Source organism: Chiloscyllium plagiosum, unplaced genomic scaffold, assembly GCF_037043375.1.
Source record: "Chiloscyllium plagiosum isolate Xiang-an unplaced genomic scaffold, Cpla_swu_hap1 HiC_scaffold_4, whole genome shotgun sequence".
NCBI classification, from domain to species: Eukaryota; Metazoa; Chordata; class Chondrichthyes; order Orectolobiformes; family Hemiscylliidae; genus Chiloscyllium; species Chiloscyllium plagiosum.
In genome coordinates, this window is record NW_028270142.1 from 12,794,916 (window position 1) to 12,820,445 (window position 25,530).

The following is a 25,530-nucleotide window of genomic DNA, read 5'->3' on the forward strand; positions in this document are numbered from 1 at the left end:
TTTTATACTCCATAGAATCCCCTACAAGGTGGAAACGGATCATTTGGCCCAACAAGTCATACTGACCCTCCAAACAGCATCCTACCAAGACCCATGCACCTACACCTTGCATGGCTAACACACCTAATCTATACATCCCTAAACACTATGGGTAACTTAGCATGGCCAATCCTCCAAATTTGCATATCTTCGGTCTCTGGAAGGAAACCAGAGCACCTAGCAAAAAACACACATAGTAGGAGAACGTGCAAACTTCACATGGACAGTCACCTGAAGATAGAATTGAACCTGGGTCTCTGGCATAGTGAAGCAGCAGTGCTAATCACTGAGCCACTGTGCAGTCGAAATAGTCCAGAGTCTGCTTATGCGCTGGGGAAACTGACTCAAATTTCACCATGGTAGTTGATAAAATTTAAATCTGAATAATTAAATTAATTCTAGAACTAGACGAGTCTCAATTGTCATAAAAACTGATCTGAATCATTCATGTCATTTGGGAAAGAAATCAGTCACAATTCTTGTTCTGGCCAACAAGAGACTCCTGATCCACAGCAATGTGGTTCACTGATTTCATCCACTGAAATGACTGGGTAAGCCACTCTATCACACAACATCAGGTTATTGTCCAACAGGTCTATTTGAAATCACAAGCTTTCAGAGCGCTGCTCCTTTGTCAGTTGAAGTGGAGGGAAATGTACAGGCACAAATTTATAGGCGGAGAGAATCATGTAACTTCTGACTTTATCCACCCCAGTCCAACACCAACACCCCCACATCACAGTCAATCAAGGGCAGGGAAGGATAGGCAACAAATTTTAGCCTGGTCAGTGATATTGACATATCACAAACAAAGGGGCAGCATGTTGGCTCAGTGCTTAGCACTGAAAATGTGCTGCGGGAAAAGCGCAGCAGGTCAGGCAGCATCCAGGGAACAGGAGAATCGACGTTTCGGGCATAGGCCCTTCTTCAGGAATGAGGAAAGTGTGTCCAGCAGGCTAAGATAAAAGGTAGGGAGGAGGGACTTGGGGGAGGGGCGTCGGAAATGCGATAGGTAGAAAGAGGTCAAGGTGAGGGTGATAGGTCAGACTGGGGTGGGAGCGGAGAGGTCAGGAAGAAGATTGCAGGTTAGGAAGGCAGTGCTGAGTTCGATGGATTTGACTGAGATATGGTGGGGGGAGGGGAAATGAGGAAACTGGTGAAATCCGAGTTCATCCCTTGTGGTTGGAGGGTTCCTAGGCGGAAGATGAGGCGCTCTTCCTCCAACCGTCGTGTTATTGTGGTCTGGCGATGGAGGAGCCCAAAGACCTGCATATCCTTGGTGGAGTGGGAGGGGGAGTTGAAGTGTTGAGCCACAGGGTGGTTGGGTTGGTTGGTCCGGGTGTTTCTCTGAAACGCTCCGCAAGTGCTTAGCACTGCTACCTCACAGCACCAGGGCCTCAGGTTCGATTCTGGCATCGGGCGACTGTCTGTGCCGAGTTTGCACATTCTCCCTGTGTCTACGTGGGTTTCCTCCCACAGTCCAAAGATGTGCAGTTCAGGTGGATTGGCCATGTTACATTGCCCATAGTGTTAGGTGCATCACTCATGAGGGAAATGAATCTGGGTGGGTTACTCTTTGGAGTTGGACCAAAGGGCCTGTTTCCACACTGTAGGGAATCTAATATACAATCAGCTTATTAATTAATAGCTAGAAAATAAAAAATACTTGGGGAACATAATTAATTTTCCATTTTCAGTAAGTGAAAAGGTTAAGAAAAAGTGCTTAGCCACTAAAAGTACGAAAGACCCCCGCAATCATTTGTGCTGAAGAAATAAATATAATTCAGTAGTGTTCCAGTTTGGTTCCATATTTTGACAGGTTAATGAAATATACCTAAAATTGAGTCATAGAGTCACACAGCACAGAGGTGGTCCAACTTGTCCATGCTGACCATAATCCTAAATTTAACTCGTCCCACCTGCCTGCTCCTGGTCCATGGGGTGAATGACAAGAAGGGTATTGACTCTTGTGGCACAGTGATTGCGGCCTTATCCTTGAGCCAGGAGACTGGGGTTCAAGTCCCATCCGCTCCAGAGGTATGTAATACCACCGCTGCACAGATCGATGAGGAAAATATCCGAGAGGCTGCTTTTGTTTTTGTATACGTGCTGTTAGTTCACTTTCAAAAGGAGAAGGGGAGCTCAGCAAAGGCCTGACCAGGTGTCACCCGAGCCCGCTCCCCCTCCCGATGCTCTTACACAACTGTTTACCCTTCCTTCCTTCCTTCGTCCTTTCCAGTAACCGAAGGGCCCAGAAAATGACGCTCGCGCTGCCCCGGACTTGCGGCGGTTTATTCTTCGCCTCGCGCGCGGCCAACCGCTCACCGCTCAGTTACGTCACCGGCGGCCTCAGCTCAGGTGAGGCAGCGCAGGGCCGCCTCTTCGCGGCAACACCGAGGACTGTTAGGCCCTGTTGATCAAAGCGCCAAGCTGCTCTAAGGTCCGGGTCTGTGCAAGTACCAACAGTTATGTATCGCTCCCTTTGAAGTGTTTCATTTGCTTGCAATCAAATGTGCACCTTTTCTAAATATTTAACCCCCATCATACGTCTCTCTGCCTTTCAAAAGCTGCCTGCTCTGACTACTGTGTCGAGTCCCGTGACGATTTCTAGGACGCAGCAGAACCTTGCGGTAATTGCAAATGAGAAATGATTGGAATTCGTCCAGGGTTCTGTGAAGCAATAACCTTTCACCGTATGTGACTCAAATCTGGCAAAAATTAAGCTATGTAACCATCAAGGGTTATATAACGTGCTTCAATCCAATTGATCGGGTTGTGTCGACCTGTTTGGTTTTCTGAACGTGGAATATGTGTTTGATCCGGACGTATTCTGATATGCTGTTAAAATATACAGGTATACAAGATTTGATGTATGTCGAATGGAAGTGCCAATACCCGAAAATGTACTGAGTTTTACTGAAACGCTGTCTGTTATGCCATAGTAACGGTGCAATCAATTTTCAAAAACAATGCTAACCATAAAGCCTTTTCTTGGAATAAGAGCAAGCTGCTACTGATGCAAGAGATCTGAAATAGAACCAGATAATTCTGTAGAAACACCGTTCTGACAGCATCTATGGGTAGAGAAAGAGTGTTACGTTTCGAGTTTAGTAAGACTCGTCTTTAGAACATCTCTTCTGAAATTTGATTCGACCACATCACCGTTTCCAGACCTGTCAAGCTGTGAGAGGTGCTGGTTTGAAAGCATTGGGTTACACTTGAGCAGCACAGAGGCTTCTTGGTGAGCATAAGAGAGGTGGAAATAGAGCTTTTAATGGGATTTTTCTGTCCTTTCGTTTTTTTCCGATTGAATAGTGATTGGTAGTTTTGCTGTATTGTTTCCTACTATGAATTTTATGTGTTCCTGAATGTTGGGTATTCAAAGGCACTCACACCCAATCCTATTTTTATTCAATCTGGGACCTTAGTTGATTTTATGCTCCCTTGTGGCACTGTGGCTGACCATCTTGGCGTAGTGGCTCGGTGGTTAGCACTGCTGCTTTACGATACCAGGGAAGGGTTTGATTCTTGTCTCAGATGTCTGTGCAAAGCCCACACAGACATTCTCTCTCTTGTCTGCATGGATTTCCTCTGGGTGCTTGGGTTTCCTCCCACAGGGTTTCCTGAAGAAGGGCTCATGCCCGAAATGTCGATTCTCCTGCTCCTTTGATGCTGCCTGACCTGCTGCGCTTTTCCAGCAACACATTTTCAGCTCTTTCCTCCAAAGATGTATAGGTTAGCTGGATTGGCTTTGCTAAATTGCCCATTGTATCTAGGATTGTGCAGGCTAGGTGAATTAGCCATGAAAATGCAGGGTTACAGGGATGGTGAGAGTTTGGGTGGAATGCTCTTCAGAGGGTCAGTATGGCCAAATGATCTGCTTCCACACTGTAGGGCTTTTGTGATGAACTCCACTGAGATGACTAACAGCAGTGCAAAGTCGGAATTGAATTTGGGACTCTCCGGTTTGTATACCTCACTTGCTTATTGTATAAATTTGTTGGGATGCTGTGAAAGTTTATAGCTACATTTTGACTTATTATTTGTGACTTTTTGTGTATTTCCAAATTTGTTGTAATTCATTATTATAATTTACTGAACTGTTGGCACAATTCTGAGAGTGGAAAGTGACCAATTTCTTGTAAGAATTGAATAAATTGAAATTATTTATATTGAGGACATACACGTTCAATTGTAAGTAAGCTGAACTTGCAGGCTTGTTGTAGACTGTAAAATGACTTTGGAATTTGATTATATCTTAGGTTTGCTTCCTTTTCTTAAGATTCATTTTCTACTTTTACAATTTTTAAAATTCTTAGGCAACCTGAGGGAAGGAATTGGAATAGCTTGCTTGCTGTGTTTTTGCTATAGAATTTAAGTTGAAAGTTTACAATGTTTATTAATGATATGGAAGTCCTGGGATCAACATATAACCCAGTGTCAATGAGATACCATAGAAGTGAAAGGAATCTTTTTTTTAATTAACATTAGGCACTAATTATAACGTTTATTCTTTTCATTTAGAGATTAAAACAAATACACTAAATTAACAAATTTTGAGTGAGAAGTTCTTTTAATAAAGGGATTGCTTCCCCTTTTATTACACAAATAATTATGAAAGCAATGATTGAAAAATGCCTTGAGGATGCAGGAACATCAATCACATTGCTTCAGGAATTGCTGATAACTCATAAGGCGAAGAAAATTGTATAGATTTTTAATATAAATGTAGCTCATTGGTTGTGAATTGTTACCCAACTAGTTCACATAAGTGGGACATATTAAATGTCATAATGTGGAGTTTTCTTCTTGTGAAAATAAGTGCTCATAATCTGATTACCAAGAAGGTTAAACTAGTGTGTGTGCAATTCTGGTTGCCCTGTATAGGAAGGATACTATTAGACTGAACAGGGTTCAGAAAAGATTTACCAGGATGTTGCTGGGAATGGAGGATTTGAATTACAAGGATAGGATGGGACTTCTTTCACTGGAGCGTAGGAGGTTGAGGATGACCTTGTAGAGGATTATAAAATCTTGGGCATAGATAAGGTAAAGGTCTTTTCCCTAGGGTGGTTGAGTTCAAAACTAGGTGGCATATGTTTAAGGTGAGAGGAGAAAGATTTAAAAGGAACCTGATGGGGAACATTTTCACACGAGGGTGGTTTGTGTGTGGAATGAACTGCTAGAGGAAGTGGTGGATGCAGGTACACTTACAACATTTAAAAAAACATTTGGACAGGAACATGAATATGAATGGTTTAGACCGAAATGGACCAAACACAGGCGAGTGGGCGTAGTTTAGTTTGGGAAACTTTGTTGGCATGGATAAGTTGGACCAAAGGGTCTGTTTCCTCTGATTCTATAACTTGTAGAAATATCAATCTAAATGAGGCACCATGATTGTTCATTTGGATAAATAGTCCATGTGGTATGATGCAAAAATATTTAGAGCAGAAAGCTGCAGCAATGCATCAATGTAGTTGCTGTCAGAGTAATGATGTCTGATACCATTATTGGCCTCATTAGCTACAGATCAAAGAATGGTAAAAGTCAGAAGCTTTTCCAGCTTTTGCTTATGCTCCAGTAATCTGTTATGGAATGTGTGTGATTTAAATCAATCTCCACTTGGGTTTGATAGAGTTTGAGAGTCATAAACCTGCTGTCATTCAATGCTAATCATCAATTAGTTGAGGTACTTGGTCACATAGCTGTCCCTGATTTAACCTGCCTGTCCGCAGGGAACATTATGAAGTTGCTTAGTGTCAAACTATTAGTCAATTTTGCTGAAATGAATTCAAGGGATGGAGAGATTCACTTCGAAGAATGATTGAAAAAAGGAAAGACAATTTCTGTGTTCTCTGCAGTGTGCAAAGCCATAGGAACACTCCACTCATTGGGAAGCTTCTCCACTTAAGAAGGGAAGGAAAAAGAGGACATATTGGCCATCATTACCAGCAATACAAGTGCCGTGATGATGAAGAGCCAGAAGAGCATTGAAGGGACAGTAGACAGATGTGCCAGGGGAAGATACTACCCTGAGAGAAGTAGACAAAACTTTCCAAATCTTTTCCTGTTGTGACCCCACTGTAATCTTGAGACTTAAAAATTACCATAATCCCAAAGCTGTGAGAACTGGGATGATGGTGGTGTTGGGGTAGGAACGCTGTGAGAATGTGGTTTGGGGAGATGGAGGGGAAACCTGAGCGCCAGGAGTGGGGTAAGGAGCCAAGAGAGTGAAGGGTTTGTTGGGAAGTTAGATGAAAGTTTTAATCTAAGGTGTTTACAGTATCACATCTCCATGACGCTGGACTCCTTTGGCTATAAATTCTGTGAGGTATGATCTTAACCTCCACAACCACCTGATGAAGGAGCGGTGCTCCAAAAGCTAGTGCTTCCAAATAAACCTGTTGGACTATAGCCTGGTGTTGTGAGATTTTTAACTTTGTCCAACACTGGCACCTCCAAGTCATACTAGAGGAAGCCCTGATCACTAACTACCTATATTTGAATGAATGCCAGTGTCAGACAGGTTATTAGTGGTGTCAGTGATATTGATTAGTGACAAAAATTCAAACTGCATGGGTTGCCATTTAGTGTTGGTAGTGCCAGAAGTTATGGTGGCTGTGAACTTTCTTGTGTAAGCTTCCATTCAGGCAAGTGATCTGTGTAGCAAATTGCAGTCAGGCACAACTGTATTCACATCCAGCATTTGCCATGTTATCGATGACTCCAGAGGCTTAGTATCTGTCTGGTACGTGGCATCATCCTGGTCTCCCACATTCCTCTAAGAGTTTGAGGTCTGGAATATCAGCCTCTGACAGCTGGTCCTCCAAGTATGCAACACCTTCCTCAGTATCTGCTGCTGTTTTAGCTGAAGTGCACAAACTGGCTGCCAAGTCAGAATCTAATCTGAGCTAGATCCAGAGCAAGGATGGGACAGTGCACCATCTTGAGTTGTTCTCCTGTTCCTCAGAGGTCAGTTCTAGATCCTTAGGGTTGTTTTATAGTCAATATGATGAAGCAACTGTTCCATACCTTGTTTGTTTTCTTTTTAAATGATTTGAAAGTCTTATGAACTTCCAAACAGAAACCAGCAGACAAACTCCATACCACTGCAGTTCCCTTTTTATTTACCTTTACTTCTTAGCAGCTAATGCTAAGAGCATTTCCAGGTCACATGAGCATTTCTTATGACCTAATGTTGTCATCAGGATACCATTTAACGTTCTTTTAAAAAAATTCTGCAGTCCATTTTTATCATTTATGGGATGTAGCACAAAATGCAACTTAATAAAAGACATGACTGCCAATACTTTCGGAGTGGGCAGCAGGATAATAGTTGCAGATCAGTTACCCATCATACTCTCCTACTTGATTTCCAGTTCCATTGACAGCATTTGGGCATGTATATCAGGTGACCATTCTGCAAACATTGCATCACACTTGCTGTAAGTGCAAGTGTGAATCACTAAATCTTGCTTGTACTTTTGAAATTATATAGTAATTGACTACAATTGTGAATAATTGTGCTGTAATTCTAAAAATATAAATATGAATTTAATCACTATTTTAAAAGATGTTTTCTAACTTCAGCTGCAGTTACTTGGCAATTTTCTCACCAGGTGGCAATTGACTAACTTATGGGTGTAACGATCCACTATGATGTGTGTGATACTTGTTAAACTATAATTCTGTCTGCATCTGAGCAATCCTTGCTATATAAAGACTGTTGAAGTCTGAGATATTCAGCAGAGTCATTCAGTTGCTAAGAGATCACTGCCACAATGGCATTACATTGGTACTACTTTCATGAAATGTCTGTATTTGAATAGACTTTGGATTTAAATATCATAAATCTTGACTCCCCTAGAACTTTACTACTTTTCCGACCATGTAAGATATGTATGCAATTAACCTCTTTCTTTAGATCTGATACATATTTCAGCATGATTACTAATCTGGTTTTTGAGTTTATCTTCTGAAAATGTAAACTGAATGACTATGATCTTCTTCAAAAGAGTACTAACTAGTCAGTTTTTGAATTGATTTTCATCAGCAGCTCTGAAACTTTCACAACTCAAACTAGTGACCATCATTTGACCTGTGTTAGTTTTGAGTTTGGCAAATAAAGCTACTCTGTAACAGTGAACTTAATGTTATAAAAGAGGAATTTAAAAAATATTGGAGGGAGTTTATGATCTAAATAAATACATGTGCTGAAGAGTATTCAAAAATATGTTTCCTAAATTTCTCAAGTTCCTCCTGGCAGTTCCATTGATAACTGGTGTATAATATCTTGCTTATTTGTCTTGAAACTAATGTATCGAGAGAAATGTTGGTTTTCAATTACATTTTTTTTCAGGAAATGTGAAGTCTTTCTGCTCAGGCCAGAATCCATGATATGTCACTTGAAAAGTTTTCAATATTTAAATGACAATCTTAAATACAATCAGTGTTCAGCTGGTCAAATAATTAATTGACAACTGGAAATGCGTGGATGCATGAACAATGCATTGTTTAAAAAAAACACGCATAGGCATGTTCCTATTCTACCGGATGCTTTCCTGTTTCACTATTTACTGTAAGGGATTGTACTTCGTTTCTGAAATTATTTCCTGCAAATGTATTGCAAGGATGGGGAAACTTTGAGATTTAGTTTTTGTTTCCTGGGATAGATTGAAATAAGGAAAGTCCCTGTAATTTGAATAAGCTGTAGTTTAAGTTGAATTGTGCAAGAGAAATTCAACTTTAATTGAATCCTGTAATTGAAGATGAGGAAATGTTAAGTACTGCCATATATTTTGTAACAGCAATACAAAGTACAACACTCATTTTGCAGAGCTGCACTGGTTAACTGTTTCCCATTTTGAACCAGGGGAAGAATTTTAATATGCCAAGGTGATAGTATTTTTTTTAATGGGCATTGGATTAAAACATGGGGAATCACCAGTGTCAAGAAGTTGGCAGAAACATGGTCACTTCTATCTTTATCTCAAATGGATCTTTGAGCATTTGGGAATATCTGTGGGACAAGCAAGTCTGATATTTAAATATGTTAATTGCAGTTGCAATTCTGACATTAACTCCGTATGCCTTGATGGGTTGAACGGTTAACTGGTGGGAAAAACTTTAAGTATCGTGTTGATTTGCTTTCTTCCTTGTGGAAGAGTTTTTTTTACTTACGAGACTACAGTTTCACTATTTTGGAAATGGTTTTCAGTTTAAGCAATTTTTGCCACCTTGAAACGTTTTGCCTTCGGTTTGCACTTCCCAACTGTCAGCTGTCACAGCAGATAGGACCTTGGGTCTTTTGGGCAAATGTGTAGCAAGAGCTGCACCAACAGCATCCTTCTTTGTTACTGTCATCCCATGGGAAGGGGATGAGCACAGGGCTCCACCTCATTGGAAGCTAAAACCCAAAATAGCAAGGTTTAGCTTATTATGATGGATTCCCCATTGCCATAGAAGGCTCAGACCTTCTTGATGGGTATTTTTACCCTTCTGAAGAAAGTCCCTTTTCAAGAGGACCAGGTAGTCATGCGTTGTCAGTGGTGTGGACAATCACCACAGCCTTAATTTATTCACTACCTGCCTCTTCCAGGGATCAGCTTGTAATATCTGTGAACCTCTTCATGCCCATATGGCCTTAGGTGCACCTCACTGGTAATGGATTATGTCTTTACCAACCCCAGTACGTATATGCACTTCACCACTGAAACCTGTCACCATGAGAGAACCTTCAGATATACTGCTTTACTTAGATTCCCACTGCCCCAGAGAGTTAAAGATTGCCCATCTGTACACTCATCACTTGGGAGTATTTAACTGAGCATTTAGCATTCCATACCATCAGTTCAACTAGTTCACAGCAGCTGAGAGATCATCATCTTGCTTATCTGTGCGAGATACCTATGGAGCTGCCATGGGGACTTCATCCTATGTTAGCCAAGTCTTCCAGGAGTTTGTGGTTGGAGTAGGTCCCTCATTTCCATATACCCTTTCTCCGTGTTCACTCTAATGCTCTGACATGCTCCCTACTAGCCTAGAGTTGGGAAGCACTTATCTGCACTTCACTAAGGTGCTGAACAGCCAAGGCAAGGTTTCCCTTAATTCTATGTAATGTGGCAGTCTAAAGGTGTAGGCTGTTGCAAAGCATTAGTGTGTATTCCATTGCCAGTCACATTTGGTGCTTCCTACAATTAGCCACTCTTTACTTTTATCTAAACATCATCACATAGGCCTGAGACATTGTAGCACTAATGGTAAAGATTGACTTCTCTCTGTATTCATGGATAGTACCTGTGTAAAGATTGACAGCACTGCACATATTTCTGTTGCTGCCATACAATAGTGCTCTTCCAAAATGATTAAGAAGGTTTAACATTTGCATCCAGCTAGGTAGAGCTTGAAGAGTCCTGTGCTCTGTAGGGACTCTCCGCTGCTATACCAATCTCCCACACCTATTCCTGCTCACTTTGTGTGCTTCACCCCGTGGCAACCCAACAATTTGTCTTGGCAGTCAAGCTGAATTGTGCATGTCTATGCTGGTGGAGGAATGCATAAGTACAGAGAGGGAAATCTGAAGAGTCTACAGACTCTTCCAGACTCTCAATTTTGGTATGAGCCTCCAAATCTAAATAAGGAGGACTTTACAGTGTGACAGGTCTGGTGCCTGGATTGAAGCTGGGAAGGGTGCATCTTCTGTTCAACTTTGTAGTGGCTTGATACAACTGAGTGGCTTTCCTTACTATTCCAGAGGACCTTTGAGGATGAACTACATTGTTTGGGAATCACGTGAGCTAGACTATTTAAAGTGGCTGATTTCCTTCCCCAGTGGACATTTGTGAACCAGATAAGTTTTTACGGCAGTAGATTCATAGTCAGTAGTAGACTTGCTTTTAATTGTAGATTTATTAATTGAATTTAAATCCCAGCGGAAGGGTCACAGCAGCACCCCTCACCACCTCGCCACATGATCCGAGTAGAGAAAATTTAATTCTTTATTTCAATGTGCTATTCCTAACCTTAATATTGAATGCTGAAACTAGAGAAATCCCAATTTCATGGTAGGATAATCCTGACCAAATGAAAACGAATGTCATTTGATAAGCATTCCTATTCAGCACCTTTGGTTGTTGCTGTCTGACTGTAATGAAGATGAACTAATACCTAGCCCTGTATCACAAAAATAGGTATGATACTATCTGTATCAGTGCTTTCAAAAGTGGCACTATTTTAATGCCTTGAAGTTTGAGAAAATTGGGGAGTTTCAAACAACCTATTTGCTCTGAAAAAAATGACAGCCCATCTTTTAACAGTCTGTAGTTATAGCAGTGATTGGGCTTGAAAACAGGGAAAAAAGTTGAACATTTTAAAGGGGCCTTGCAGTAGTCAAATGTTATTTAAAGCTCCACAGCTACCATTGTTGTCTTGGAGTTTTTGATCCCAAAGTCTGTGATCTACAACTGCAGTGGAGCTTGCAAAAAGTGGTTTGGAAACCCTTTATCTGAATAATGAGGCATTGAAATTTATGCATTTTGTTCATAAGATCATTGAAGTCCTTCAGTTCTGTTACTGACTCATAACCCACTTTCCTTTTGAATATTGTTGTGACATAAAACCCACATTTCTGTATCTGCTGCTTGAATTCCACTACCATATAAAATAGAGTATTTCATTTGTTCCGGTTAATGTCATTTGTGTAGTTTCTGTCTGAAACTACTCTTGTACCACAAAAATAGGTATGATACTATCAATATCAGTGCTTTCAAAAGTGACACTATTTTAATGCCTTGAAGTTTGAGAAATTTGGGAAGGGGAGTTTGAGCCTGCTTATTTGCTCTGAAAAAAATGACAGCCCATCTTTTAACAGGCTATAGTTGTAGCAGTGATTAGGCCTTGGAAAACAGGAAAACTATTTCTGTCATTCATAAATTTAACTCCACAGTTGTAAGCCAAACTGAGACAGTGGGTGTTGGAGCAGGCCAGGCAATTCTGATACCGCAAAATACTGTAGCTGCTGGAAATTTGAAAATAAACTTTTTTTTTTAAGAAAAAGCCCCAGTAGTGCATATATAGAGAGAAACGAAGTTAATGTCTGGCATTACATTATTGTGTGGGGTCCCTAAAAAGTCATGTTGAGCCTTTCTTTCAGCACAGATGCTGCTGGACCTGCTGAGTTTCTCTATGATAAAAACAAAGAGTTGAGCATTCCCGATGCTCTCATTGCAACTCTGGTCTATTTTAATTATAGTTTCTTTGTTTCCTAATCCAGAAACAGTTAACATGCTCTTTAAAATACCTCACCAAATTATGCATTTTTTAGCATTTCAAATTCTGCACCTTTTCAGTTCTAGCTAAAAGCTTTGTAGAATTTTACATCTTGTGCAACCATGAAATTAAATGCTGAGTCATATAATGAAAGAACAAAGCCAAAAAAATGAGTAATTATCACAAAGATTCTGTCTATGAAAAATTCCAGTACAGATATCATTCACTTCATTCGTCAACTGGGGAAGAAAAGATAAATATAACGTGAATGGTCCTGAGATTTTCTTTGTCTAAATTTCATACAACTAGTTTCGAGAGGCTACATGTCACATCAGATATTTTTCATGGTAAGAATTCATAGAAATGAAATTAACAACTGACCCACTTCCTGTTTAAAACCACAGTTAACTTTAGTTTTTGGAATAAGAATTATGCTGTACTAATTGGCTGTTTCGGTCATAAGCCCTTCTTCCCGATTCTCCTGCTCCTTGGATGCTGCCTGACCTGCTGCGCTTTTCCAGCAACACATTTTTCAGCTCTGATCTGCAGTCCTCACTTTCTCCCTGTTCAACCACAGACCACATTAAGGGATATAGATAATATGAGAATCAAAATGAGCAATTTAATTCAAGAAAATGAGTTCACTGTCCACCCTTTTTGACAGTAAATAAAAATATTATGCTACCTTTTTAAGTAAAATGAAATATGTGTACTAATATTCGGACAATTCTTCTTTGTTTCATAGGTTAAACTAAGCTACTTAAAAGGAGAAACTACAATACAAGAATTGCAATTAATGGATGCGGAAATGAAGTAATCAGGATGGAAGATGCTTTCATTAAGTTCTGTGGCCTTGCCAACAAAAATGATAGCCATAAGCCAAGCGAAGTATCTTTCATTGAAGAAATCTGTTTCACTGAAAGTGTGAACTTTCTTGTGCATCTGGGTTTTGTAATATGCTCTCTTGTTGGCCTTACTGTGATTAAGTGCAGATGGAGATCCATTACAACATTTAATATTGATAGTGGTTTGCGAGGATGGATCCATTTTCCATGGCACTACATTCGATGGATATTAACATTCTTCTACATTTTCATATCAGCCTGTTGTTTAGCAGATGGCATTTTGTCACAGTTCTACTCAATGTTTGACAGACCATTTATTTATATACCAGATGTAGCACAACTAGCCTCTTGTGTTCTTTCGATCATCTACTATGATGTAGCTGAAAGTGCAAATGCACCCATGTTTTTGGTACTCTTTATCTTTCACTGGCCTGCCGCCCTTAGCATTAACGTATTTAAAACATATCAACTATATACACAGAAGTTCACCACTAGTGATTTGACATTCCTCCTTGTCTGTACCTTGGTCACCATTTACGGGTCCTTTCTCATTCTGGAACTTGGCATATTTTTTAAAAAGGTAAGTCCGTAAATACAATTTAAAGACAAAAAGTGCATTGCTTCTAAATGTGGAAACTTTAAACAAATGTGTTCCATTTCATGAAATTCTTGGATTATTGTACTGGCACTTACTGGGCATGGGTCTTAACTGCCCCTAATTTGATACCAGTTGCTTCTAGATTGGTGATATTTGATTGTACCATGGCTGGTATAGGAATAAAAAAACACTGGCTTGAATCATCTAGTCAGCAGCAATGTGCAGTTATTTTCTTTATGAGCTGTTCAGTGATGTTATGACATGCCTCTGGACCTTCTGCCTCAAAGGTAGGGATTCTATCACTGCTACAAGAACCCTATATTGCTGCTGAGCATAATTTCATGCCATTACACAAGCAGATTGGGCATGAATCCAGGCCTCTTGGTGTAGAGGTAGGTGTGCTACCACTGTTCCGCAAGCCCTGTATGCTGCACAGTGATTATCCCAACTGGCCATGGCTATGCCTTTTTTATGCAGTCTTCCAATTACGACTGTCACAGAAAGGGTCGACAGAGAGTCCTTTACAGAATTCCTTGAGAGCGATATTGAATATGGGGAAAAGAGGATTGTCCCCCTTTAAATGACGCTGTCTGTCATACTTGGGTGAGTTTAAAAGTTCAGGGAATATAAGTAAGTGAACTACAGAATGAACAGGTGAAGTGGATGGGGTGTGTAAGTGGGGGAGAAGGTAATTGGGTGGTTGAGAATAGTCGGGTATGGGTAGTTTGCACTGGTTTGGTGAATGTAGGGTGGGGGCTACTTGGGTAGTTGAGCCAGCTGGTTGGAGGGGTAATTGCAATGCTGGGAAATAAGTAGTCATGTGATCAAGATGGGTAGTCAAGTTGCAGGGGAACAGGTCCATCATTTGTATGGGTGGGGAGGGGGAGGAGAATGTAGTGGCGATATTGATTATTGCTTTGGGTTGGATGGAGTGGAAGTCAGGTTTGGTAGGTGTAGTCAGATGGTAACAGGGATCGGTTATTCAGGCGTTGCTGGAATGTGCATGGTGACAGGGGCCAGTTATGTGGAATATTTGGGTTGGGAGGGGCCGATTGGTTTGGGGGTATTTCATAAATTCTGATTTGGGGGGGGATGGGTAATTAGGCTGTTGGATATTTGGCCATTTGTGTAAGTCCATACAGTGTGTACACAGCTCTGAACTAACCAGTGTCTTAGGTTCATCATTGTATCCCAGCTCTTGTATTCTATACTCCTAAAAGAATACTTTTTTAAAATTCATTCATGAGCTGTATGGTCACATGTATGGTCAGACTAGGTAAGAATGGCAGATTTCTTTCCCTGAAGGATATTAATGAACCAGATGGGTTTTTCCTGACAATCAACACTGGTTTCATGGTCTGCGTTAAGTTTTTAAATTGAATTCAAATTCCACCACCTGAGGGGAGTAGAGAACCCATTGTGTCAGTGTTTTTGTCATGATAATATATGCTTGTATAACTGATATCATAACGTGCGTATTTTCTACTCTTCTGTTCGTACTTCTGAAATATGTTATTGTAAATAATTTAAAATACTTTGTATACTGTTGAAATGTGAAAAAAATTGTCATGTCAATTTTTATGCTGAACTAACATATAATATATTTATTTTAGGGTTACTTCTGTCCAGGATATTCCAGAGACATACCACCGTTAGAACTACAAGATCCAGAAAAAAAGTTTCATCAATCTTATGTCAATGTTCTGTCACAGATTACCTACACGTAAGGAAGCATGTGAAAGCAGTTTGCTCTAAATAAATGTTGTCTAAGTTTAATTGCTGATGTTCTATTATAATTGGATTGCAATGTGATGACAATTTTTCTGATAAGATCAAAATTATTCCAACATGATGGACAATTTTTAAAAATGTGATTATTATGGTAATGATGTTCAAATCCATAAAAGTGTCTGCATCAGCTTTATTCAACTGATGTAGTTTAGTTATTTAAATTATTAATCTTTAGCTAGCTAATATTTGTTTAAGTCTCCAAAGACATGAGCACATAATCCATGCTATAATACCTGGTCTTTATAATATCTGGGGAGTGCTGTATTCCTGCAGTGGGAGAAAGTGAGGACTGCAGATGCTGGAGTACCAGAGTTGAAAAATGTGGTGCTGGAAAAACACAGCAGGCCAGGCAGCATCCGAGGAGCTGGAGAATCGACGTTTCGGGCATAAACCCTTCTTCAGGAAGAAGAAGGGCTTATGCCCGAAACGTCGATTCTCCAGCTCCTCGGATGCTGCCTGGCTTGCTGTGTTTTTCCAGCAACACATTTGTCAACTGTATTCCTGCAGTGTAAATTTGATTTCTTGTTAGCAAATTTGATATTTAAGGAGAAGCATGGAAGTTCTCCTTTTAATTGATCCATAAAATAGATTATTCAATCAAGTATTTAAGCATTGTTGTATAGGGACCTTGCTCTTTACAAATTAGATTCCTCTTACTTTGCAATACAACTGTGACCATACTACTCACAGTAAAACTCTTCAGGAAATTCAATATCCTTGAGAAGTTCAACATCACATGTTGACATCATCTGTTTTAAATAGATTTCAGGGTGATGGAATTGCAATTTTCCATCATTCACCTTATCATGAAGGGTAAAAAGTTTAGTGCATATTGTGCTATGATTAGAATTAGTAACCTGAGAAGACAAAAAGTAGTGATTGTATGTGAAATGCATATGACAGCTGTCACTTTGACTGGCAAAGCTACAACGTTAATTCAGGAAAGATCAGTCTACTTTTATCTTATTTTGAGATTTGTGGGGAGACACTTTTCAACTACGATATTTCCTATCTCCTTAATCCTCTACACTTGTAAGAAGTAGAGAAAATGATGTTGATGTTATGCATATGGACTTTCAAAAAGGTAATTGACAAACGGGCACATGACAGATATTTTAGCAAAACTAAAACCAGGAGCACGAAAGGGCGGCACGGTGGCTTAGTGATTAGCACTGCTGCCTCACAGCGCCAGAGACCCAGGTTTGATTACAGCCTCTGGTAACTGTCTATGTGGAGTTTGCACATTCTCCCTGTGTCTGCGTGGACTTACTCCGGGTAGAAAGAAAACTGGGTAGAAAGGGGTTGTGTTACCCCTTTTGATTTGGAGGAAGTGGGAGGATTGTAAGGAGAAGTTGTTGAGGGTGAGGACCAGTTCAGCCAGGTGTATGAGGGTGTTGGGGAAGGGTACTGGTTGGGACGGCGTGAGAGGAATAAACGGATGGCTTCAAAACCTTTGTAGTGGCGGATCAATGTGTACAGGAACTGGATATCCATGATGAAGATAAGGCATTGGGGCCGGGGAAACAAAAATCTTGGAGGAGGTGAAGGGCATGGGTGGTGTCACAGATGTAGGTGGGGATTTTCTGGACTAAGGGGGACAGGATGGTGTTGAGGTTCAGTGGGACAGGTGCAGGCAATGGGTCGACGGGGCAGTCAGTTTTGTGAATCTTAGGAAGAAGGTAGAATCGGGCAGTGCAGAGTTCACAGACAACAAGGTTGGAGGCTGTGGATGGGAGATCCCCAGAGGTGATGAGGTTGTGGATGGTCTGGGAGATGATGATGATTTGGTGAATGACTATGCCCTCCAGAACATCTCCTCCACTTCACACACCACTGCTCTTGAACCTCCCCCCACCCCCCAGTCCTCACCTTCCACCCCATCAATCTCCACATACAATGCATCATCCTCCGCCATGTCTGTCATCTCCAAACAGACTCCACCGTCAGAGATCTATTTCCCTCCCCACTCCTGTCAGCGATCCAAAACAACCATTCCCTCCATGACCCCCTAATCAGGTCCACACCCCTCACCAGCACACACCCCAATCCTGGCACCTGCCCTGCTACCGCAGGAAGTGCAAAACTTGCACCCACACCACTCCCCTCACCTTCGTCCAAAGCCCCAAAGGATCTGTCCACATTTGTCAGAAATTCATCTGTACCTCTACCAATGTCATCTACTGCATCCTTTGCACCCGGTGTGGTCTCCTCTACATCAGGGAGACAGGACGCCTTCTTGCGAATTGTTTCAGCCGCACCCACCAATCCCATTGGCCCGGGGCTGAACACTTCAACTCCTCCTCCCATTCAGTCAAGGACATGCAGGTCCTGGGCCTCCTCTACTGCCAAACTATTACCACCTGACGCCTGGAGGAGGAATGTCTCATATTCTGTCTTGGGACCCTGCAACCACATGGGATAAATATGGATTTCAACAGCTTCCTCATTTCCCCTCCCCCCACATTATCCCAGTACCAAGCCTCCAACTTGGTACAGCCCTCCAGACCTGTCCATCACTGCCCCCTGTGACCTTCTCTCTCACCTTCATCCACTTCTCACTTTCCCAGCTATCTTCCCCACCCCCACACCATCCCCCTCCCATTTATCTAGAGAAAAGAAGGTTTAGGGGTGACTTGATTGAGGTGTACAAGATGATTAGGGGGTTAGATAGGGTCGACAGTATGAACCTTTTCCCGCGTATTGAGTCGGGTATTACAAGGGGGCATAGCTTTAAATTAAGGGGGGGTAGATATAGGACTGATGTTAGGGGTAGGTTCTTCACTCAGCGAGTCGTTAGTTCATGGAATGCCCTGCCAGTAACAGTGGTGGACTCTCCCTCTTTATGGGAATTTAAGAGGGCATTGGATAGGTATATGGAGGATAGTGGGTTAGTGTAGTTTAGGTGGGCTTGGATCGGCGCAACATCGAGGGCCCAAGGGCCTGTACTGCGCTGTATTCTTCTATGTTCTATGTTCTATCTCTCAGCCTGGACCCACAAGCCTCACTCCTGATGAAGGGTTTATGCCCGAAACGTCAATTCGCCTGCTCCTCGGATGCTGCCTGATTGGCTGTGCTTTTCCAGCCCCACACTCTTGACTCAGTCCTCATGGAATTGCCAACTTTCCTGAGCTGCCTGAGAAAGAAGTGTTGTTGTGCCTCCTTGAGCGTCGCATCTATGTGGGAAGTCTAGATCAGGTTGTCGGTTATCATCACTCGTAGAAACTTGACGCTGTCCACCCTCTCAACCTCAGTTTTTGTTGATGTGGATGGGAACCTTCTTCACTTTTTCTTTCTGAAGTCAGTGATCAAATATAGAGGCATATAGATGTACAGCATGGACGCAGACCCTTATGTTCAACTCGTCCATGCTGACCAGATATCCTAAGTTAATCTAGTCCCATTTGCCAGCTCTTGGTCCATATCCCTCTAAACCCTTTCGGTTCATATAACCATCCAGATGCCTTTTAAATGTTGTAATTGTACCAGCTTCCACTGCTTCCTCTGGCAGCTCGTTCCATACATGTACCACCCTTTGTGTCAAAACATTGCCCCTTAGGTCCCTTTTAAATTTTTCCCCTCTCGCCCTAAACCTGTGCCCTCCAGTTCTGGACTGTCCCACATTAGGGAAAAGACCTTGTCTATTTACCCTATCCATGCCCCTCATGATTTCATAAGGTCACTCCTCAACCTCCGACATTCCAGGGCAAACAGCCCCAGCCTGTTTAGCCTCTCCCAATAGTTCAAACCTTGCAACCCTGTCAACAACCTTGTAAATCTTTTCTGAACCCTTTCAAGATTCACAACATCCTTCCTATAGGAAGGAGACCAGAATTGCACACAATATTCCAAAAATGGCCTCGCCAATGTGCTGTACAGTCGCAACATTACCTCCCACCACCTATACTCAATCGTCTGACCAATAAAGGAAAGCATACCAAATGACACCTTCACTATCTTATCTACCTGTGACTCCACTTTCAAGGAACTATGAACTGCACTCCAAGATCTTGGTTTAGCAACACTCCCCAGGACCTTTCCTCTAAGTGTATAAGTCCTGCCCTGATTTGCTTTTCCAAAATACAGCACCTCACGTTTATCTAAATTAAACTCCATCTGTCACTCCTCGGCCCATTGGCCCATCTGATCAAGATCACGTTGTACTCTGAGATAACGTTCTTCACTGTCCACTACACCTCCAATTTTGGTGTCATCTGCAATCTTACTAACTCTGCCTCCTATCTTCAAATCCAAATCATTTATATAAATGTCGAAAAGCAGTGAACCCAGCACCGATTCTTGTGGCACTCCACTGGTCACCGATGTCCAGTCTGAAAAGCACCCCTCCACCACCACCCTCTGTCTTCTTCTTTAATTTTACGTTGAGAGAGAGGTTGATGTCATTGCACCACGTCAACAAGCCCTCTATCTCCCTTCTATGCTTTGACTTATTGCTGTTAGATATCTGCGTCATCAGTGAACTTGTAGATAGTGTTCATTTGGAATTTGGCCACACAGTCTTGGGTGTACAGGCAGTGCAGGGGGTGCTGTAGTGTTGAGTGTTGTTATGGAGAAGGTGCAGTTACCTATTTTCACTGATTGCGGTCTGTGGGTCAGAAAGCTGAGGATCCAGTTGCAGAAGGCAGAGCTGAGACCAAGGTGGCAGAGTGTTGAGATCAGCGTGGAGTGGATACTGGCATTGAAGATGGAGCTGTAGTCAATGAGCAGGAGTCTGACGTGGGTGTATGTGTTGTCCAGATGCTCCAGCGATGAGTGCAGGGCTAGGGATATGGGATCTGCTGTGGACCTGTTTTATGTCAGTAGGCAAATTGCAGGGGATTGAGGCAGGCTGGGAGACTGGAGTTGATGTCGGCCGTGACCAGCCTTCCGAAGCACTTCATGATTATTCAAGTCAGAGCCACTGGGCGTTAATCATTAAGGTACATTGGATGTGCTTTTTTAGATACGGGGTGATGGTGGTCTTGATGCATGTGGGGACTGTAGGAAGGAGAGGTTGAAGATAGTTGGTCTGCACAGATCTGAGTACTTGGCTGGGGACGTCACTTTCCTTGTGTTGACCCCAGGAAGACCAGTGGTGACCAAGGGAACAGGTGTGTCAGAGCAGGTATTACTGCATTGCTGGCATTCTGCTCAAACCAAGCAGAGAAAGCATTGAGTGTGTCAGGAAGGGATGCTTGGTTAACAGCTCCAAAGTTGTTAATATAATATTGTGTATTCTAGAAAGACCAATTTTTGCTCACTTCCCAGCTTTTCAACAAATTAATCAACCTTATTTCAATACCACTGCTTGCCATCAGGGTCTATCGAGTAGAGCTTTAACAGTCAAAGTCCTCCACAAAAAGGTAGACAATTAATTGACAATACGTCCTGGTGAAGAACCCTGATACAAGAATTTGTTTCCTCTTTAAAATTACATCTCTTGAGATATCTAGTTCATCTCTGTACAGTACAACAGTAAGGATCACAGAGCATCTGACACCCCTTCTCATATCAGGACATCCTTGTATGATACACTCAGTCTCAGATCATTAACTATTTCTTCCTGAAGTTTGTTGCATTTGTGCTCACCAAAATTCATCAGATAAAATTTCCAGCACAAGTTCCATCTTGGTGTCTGTGTTGACTACTTGTCTGTGTCCGAGGTAACCATTTTGGTATCAGATTTGCTGCAGACACAAAAAGGTTGTAGCATGCACTTTTATTCAAATTCATTACAGTTTAGATGAGGCACTTATCTGTAGTTTATGTCAAATTATTTCAAATGGTTTGCAGTTATTTCCACAGTGAACTGCTGGTAAGACAGCTGCGTGTGGAATCTTGCGATACCAAACACCAGAGCAAGTGTTTCATGCTAGATGTTTGAATAATTAGACTGTACTTGCAATAGACTTCTTGATTTGAAGACAATTGGACAGCCACTTTTTGATGCACACTTCTAGTGTTTTATGCGTCATTTATTTTCACAATTATCTTCTCACTTGGGTCATAGTATTGCAGGATTCAAGTTTCTACTGTTATTGCTGATTTGAACGATTTTCTTTATTCACGGGATGTGGGTATTGCTGACTAGGCCAGCATTTATTGCCCATCCCTAATTGCCCAGAGGGCAGTTAAGAGTTAACCACATTGCTATGGGTTTGGAGTCACTTGTAGGCCAGACCAGGAAAGGATAGCTGTTTCCTTCCCTTTGCATGGGTTGGGGCGATTCCTATAACCCGAAAGCATACAGTCAAAAAAATGTTGATCTGACCTATATATCATCTGGTACTTCTTACTATTGATGATGAGTTGTAGGGAAGCTGGATTTCCAGGATTTTTGCGCTGTGAAATTGCAGGAATTGAATTGAGATATTTCCAAGTCCAAATGGTGAGTGGTTAAGAGGAGAATAGCATTCCCATATGTGTATTGCTCTTATCCTTACTGATAGTTGGTTCTTTTGGTTTGGAAGCTGCTCTCTAAAGAGCCCTTTGTAGTGAATATCCCAAGTTGTTAAGTTCTTGGGTGACAAGGAATGAATTGGCTCTCCTTTATCTTTTAGCTTTAATAAACAAAATAGTAAGCCTTTTAGTTACTAAACTAGACAAGAATTAATAACTCATACAGATTTAGAATCTGAAATGAGTTTTTTAAATGATGCCAAAAGTTAAAAGATATGTGAGTCAGCCCCTCTCTGTGACTTGTGAAGTGTAGATAGTGAAATATTGGTAGGTAGACAGTTGATTTTGGTATTCTTGGCTTTGCAGTTATTGAAATCCATTTACCCAGTTTCCTTTTTAATGGTGGTTAGTTGGCAGCATTTTGAATAAGAAAGTTATTCTGTTGTCCTATTTCCTTTGATTGGCTTTTAGCTTTCAGAACAAGAGACTTCCTTTACCTGCAATGCATGGTTATCTTCACAGTTCACTAGTGCATAAAACCAGGCTAGTATACCTGGGTATACTGTAATACACCTTCCACGAGCACACACTGACCAGGATTACAGGCGGTTTTACTTTTTTTTTGCATGTTCCTGGAAGAGCAAAACAAAATATATGCAAGAGGTAATTTTTTTGCTGTCAGCCTGTCTCTTTATATCTTCCTGTTGCACCTCTTCCTTTGTTTGAAGTTGTCTGTGCTTCTTATGCTTGTGACATTCCATGGGTCCTACACTGAATTTACATCCATAGTCTTTTTTTTGTCTGTAGATTATTTGATATATTTTGAATGTCATTTATGTTAAGTTTGGATTTTTGAATTTGTGATATGTGGATGTTGTGTAACTGAAGCATGAATGATTAGCTTGTTGGTATTTCTGTAGCCACATTGATAACATTTTTGTTATCTTTCAGATAAATGTTTTTAGAAGGAGTTATGATTGAGCAGGGTAAACATCTGTGATTCATGTGTCTGTTAGAAAATTCTAGATTTTGAGATTAAGGGAAACACCTATAGCTTAGAAGTGTTCTTTTCTAAATGTTTGTGCTATTCTGCAGGTGCATTTAAATAAAGGTGGATATATAAAGCAGCAGTGATATCAAAATACGACCGCAAATGAATGTAAAGTGTTTCATGGCACAGTTTTGGCAAATTACTAAAGGGGTTTTTGCTGGTAATTTGGCAAACATTTGACCCTGAGTCAATATCCCGAAAAAGCAAATACATAGCCTTTTAGGAATCTTGCTGTACTGAAATTTTAAGGTGATAGGGAAGAGATACAAAACGATCCAAAAAAGCAATTTTTTTCACACAGAGGGTGATGAGTGTCTGGAACAGGCTGCCAGAGCTAGTGGTGGAAGTGAGTACAATTTCATCATTTTAGACAGGTACATGTATGGGAGAGGTATGGAGGGATATGGATCAATTGGAGGCAAATGGGACTAGATTAATTGTGAAAATTAGGTGGCATGGGCAAGTTGGGCCAAAGAGTCTGTTTCTGTACTGTAGACCTCTATGACTCTATGATTTTACTCCTGAGAAGGGGAGATGATAGTAAAATTACATATCCGAGAGTAAGGCTTGGTGATTATCCCAGACAGATGTGATTGGAGAAAACCCAAAAGAAGTTATTGAAGTGGAGGAAATTTAAACTCCGGTGTATGAAAGCCCTCAGAAAAAGTGATTAGATTTTCCAGACTTGGGGAATTATATTTACATTTAATGTAAGTCTATTGAGTAGTTAGAAGAGAGATTGTTTTCTGTTCTCTATTCTATGAGGATTTCAGAACTGCGCACAATACTGTAGATTTGCTCTAACCAATGTTTCATACAGTTCCAGCATAACATCTCTGCTCTTAACTCTATGCCTCAGCTAATAAAAGCAAGTAAACCATATGCCACCTTAACCACTTGACCTATTTGTCTTGCTACCTGAAGGGACCAGTGAGCATGCACACAAAGATTCCACTGATCCTCAGTGCTCCCCAGGTTCCTAATATTCATCATGTATTCCCTTACCAGGCTTGTCCTGCCCAAGTGCTTAATCTCATTTATCTGGAATGAATTTCCTTTGTCATTGATCAGTCCATCTGACCAGCCTGTTTATATCCTCCTGTAATCTAAGGCCAGACTTCTCACTATTTACCTTGCTGTCAATTCTTGTATTATCTGCAAACTTGCTGATCAGTCCTCCTCCACTCAAATCTAAATCGTTTATATAAATTTGCAAATGATGTTGTCTGACTACAGTTGTTTACATTTTTACCAACTTTTATTAATGTATCAATGTCATGATCTTTTGCATTTTTTTCAAGATCATTTTTTGAAAGTTTCAATTGGCATTAAGATATAACCAGGTCCATTATCTACTCAGACAGCTTGGCCTCTGAAACCTGTGGACAGGTTTGCTAGAACTGTTGTGGAAGCTTTAAACTAGATTGGAAGCGGTGTGGGAACCAGAGCATTAGATCAGAAAATGCAACAGTTGGTATAAACGTAGATGCAACAAGCAAAGAGACTGTGAGGCTGGGTAGATTAAACTGGCAAGAAGATGGGAGTCCAGGTAGAAGGAAGCAATGCAGAGACCAGAGCAAAGGTTCGAAAAGAAAAAAGTAAAATTGGGCAACTGATTCATATGATAAAGACAGTGAGCTTGCTAGATTCTAAAGGGAACAATGAATATAAGGGCAGTGTATTTGCATGCCCGTAGTATTCGAAACAAAGTTGGTGAACTTGTGCAAAGGGGTGTAATTTAGTTGCCATTACAGAAACGTGGTTGCAGAGTGGTGATAACTGGGAATTAAATATCCAAGGGTATTAGGTGATTAGGAAGGATAGGCAGGGAGGTGGGATCCCACTCTTAATTAAGCATGAGATTAGGGAATTAGGGAGAGACTATGTAGGATCTAAGGAGAAAAATGTTAGATCCATTTGAGTGAAGATCAGGAATAGTTAGGAGAAGTCGTTCCCGGTAGGAATAGTCAACAGGCCACCCAATAATAATGCTACAGTGGTACAGGCGATCAATCAAGAAATATCTGCATGTAAGAATGGAACGGCAGTAGGCATGGACTTTAACATGCACATTGACTGGCCGAATCAAGTCGGTAGAGGCAGTCTTGAAGAGGAGTTCATAGAACTTATCCTGATAACTTCCTTGAACAGCATGTTACCGAACCTACAAAGGAGCGTGCAATCTTACATCTGGTCTTATGTAATGGGACAGGCAAAATTAATGATTTCGTAGTTAAGGATCCTCCCAGAAAGAGTGATCACAGTAAGATTCTATTTTGGATATAAATGGAGAGTGAAATAATATAATCTAAAACCAGGGTGTTATGCTTAAACAAGGGAGACTATAATGGGGTGAGGAAGGAGTTTGCTAAATTAGACTGGGGACACAAGTTACATAGTAGAATGGTTAGCGATTTTTGAGAAGCTTTGTAGCTCAGGTTGATAAGCATGTAAGTTGGCTCGCTGAGCTTGAAGGTTTGTTGTCACCATAGTAGGTAACATCAGTGAGCGTCTCCGGTGAAGTGGAATGGTTGAGAAAC

General features: G+C 41.2%; 1 protein-coding gene across 4 annotated transcripts in view; it reads left to right on the plus strand.

Annotated features, from left to right (window-relative positions):
* Positions 1 to 1,963: 1,963 nt before the first annotated feature.
* LOC122549405 (ATP-binding cassette sub-family C member 9-like) overlaps positions 1,964 to 25,530 on the plus strand; it is a 142,644-nt gene continuing 119,077 nt past the window's right edge. The window contains exons 1-4 of one of the 4 annotated variants that reach the window (XM_043689172.2): positions 1,964 to 2,076; positions 2,279 to 2,893; positions 13,055 to 13,734; positions 15,366 to 15,475. In XM_043689172.2, coding sequence (XP_043545107.2) covers positions 13,132 to 13,734; positions 15,366 to 15,475 — 713 coding nt within the window. In that variant the 5' untranslated portion in view covers positions 1,964 to 2,076; positions 2,279 to 2,893; positions 13,055 to 13,131. Of the gene's footprint in view, positions 2,077 to 2,200; positions 2,894 to 13,054; positions 13,735 to 15,365; positions 15,476 to 25,530 lie in introns of those variants that run through there. The other 3 variants (XM_043689176.2, XM_043689173.2, XR_006311522.2) reach the window with 3 other exon arrangements.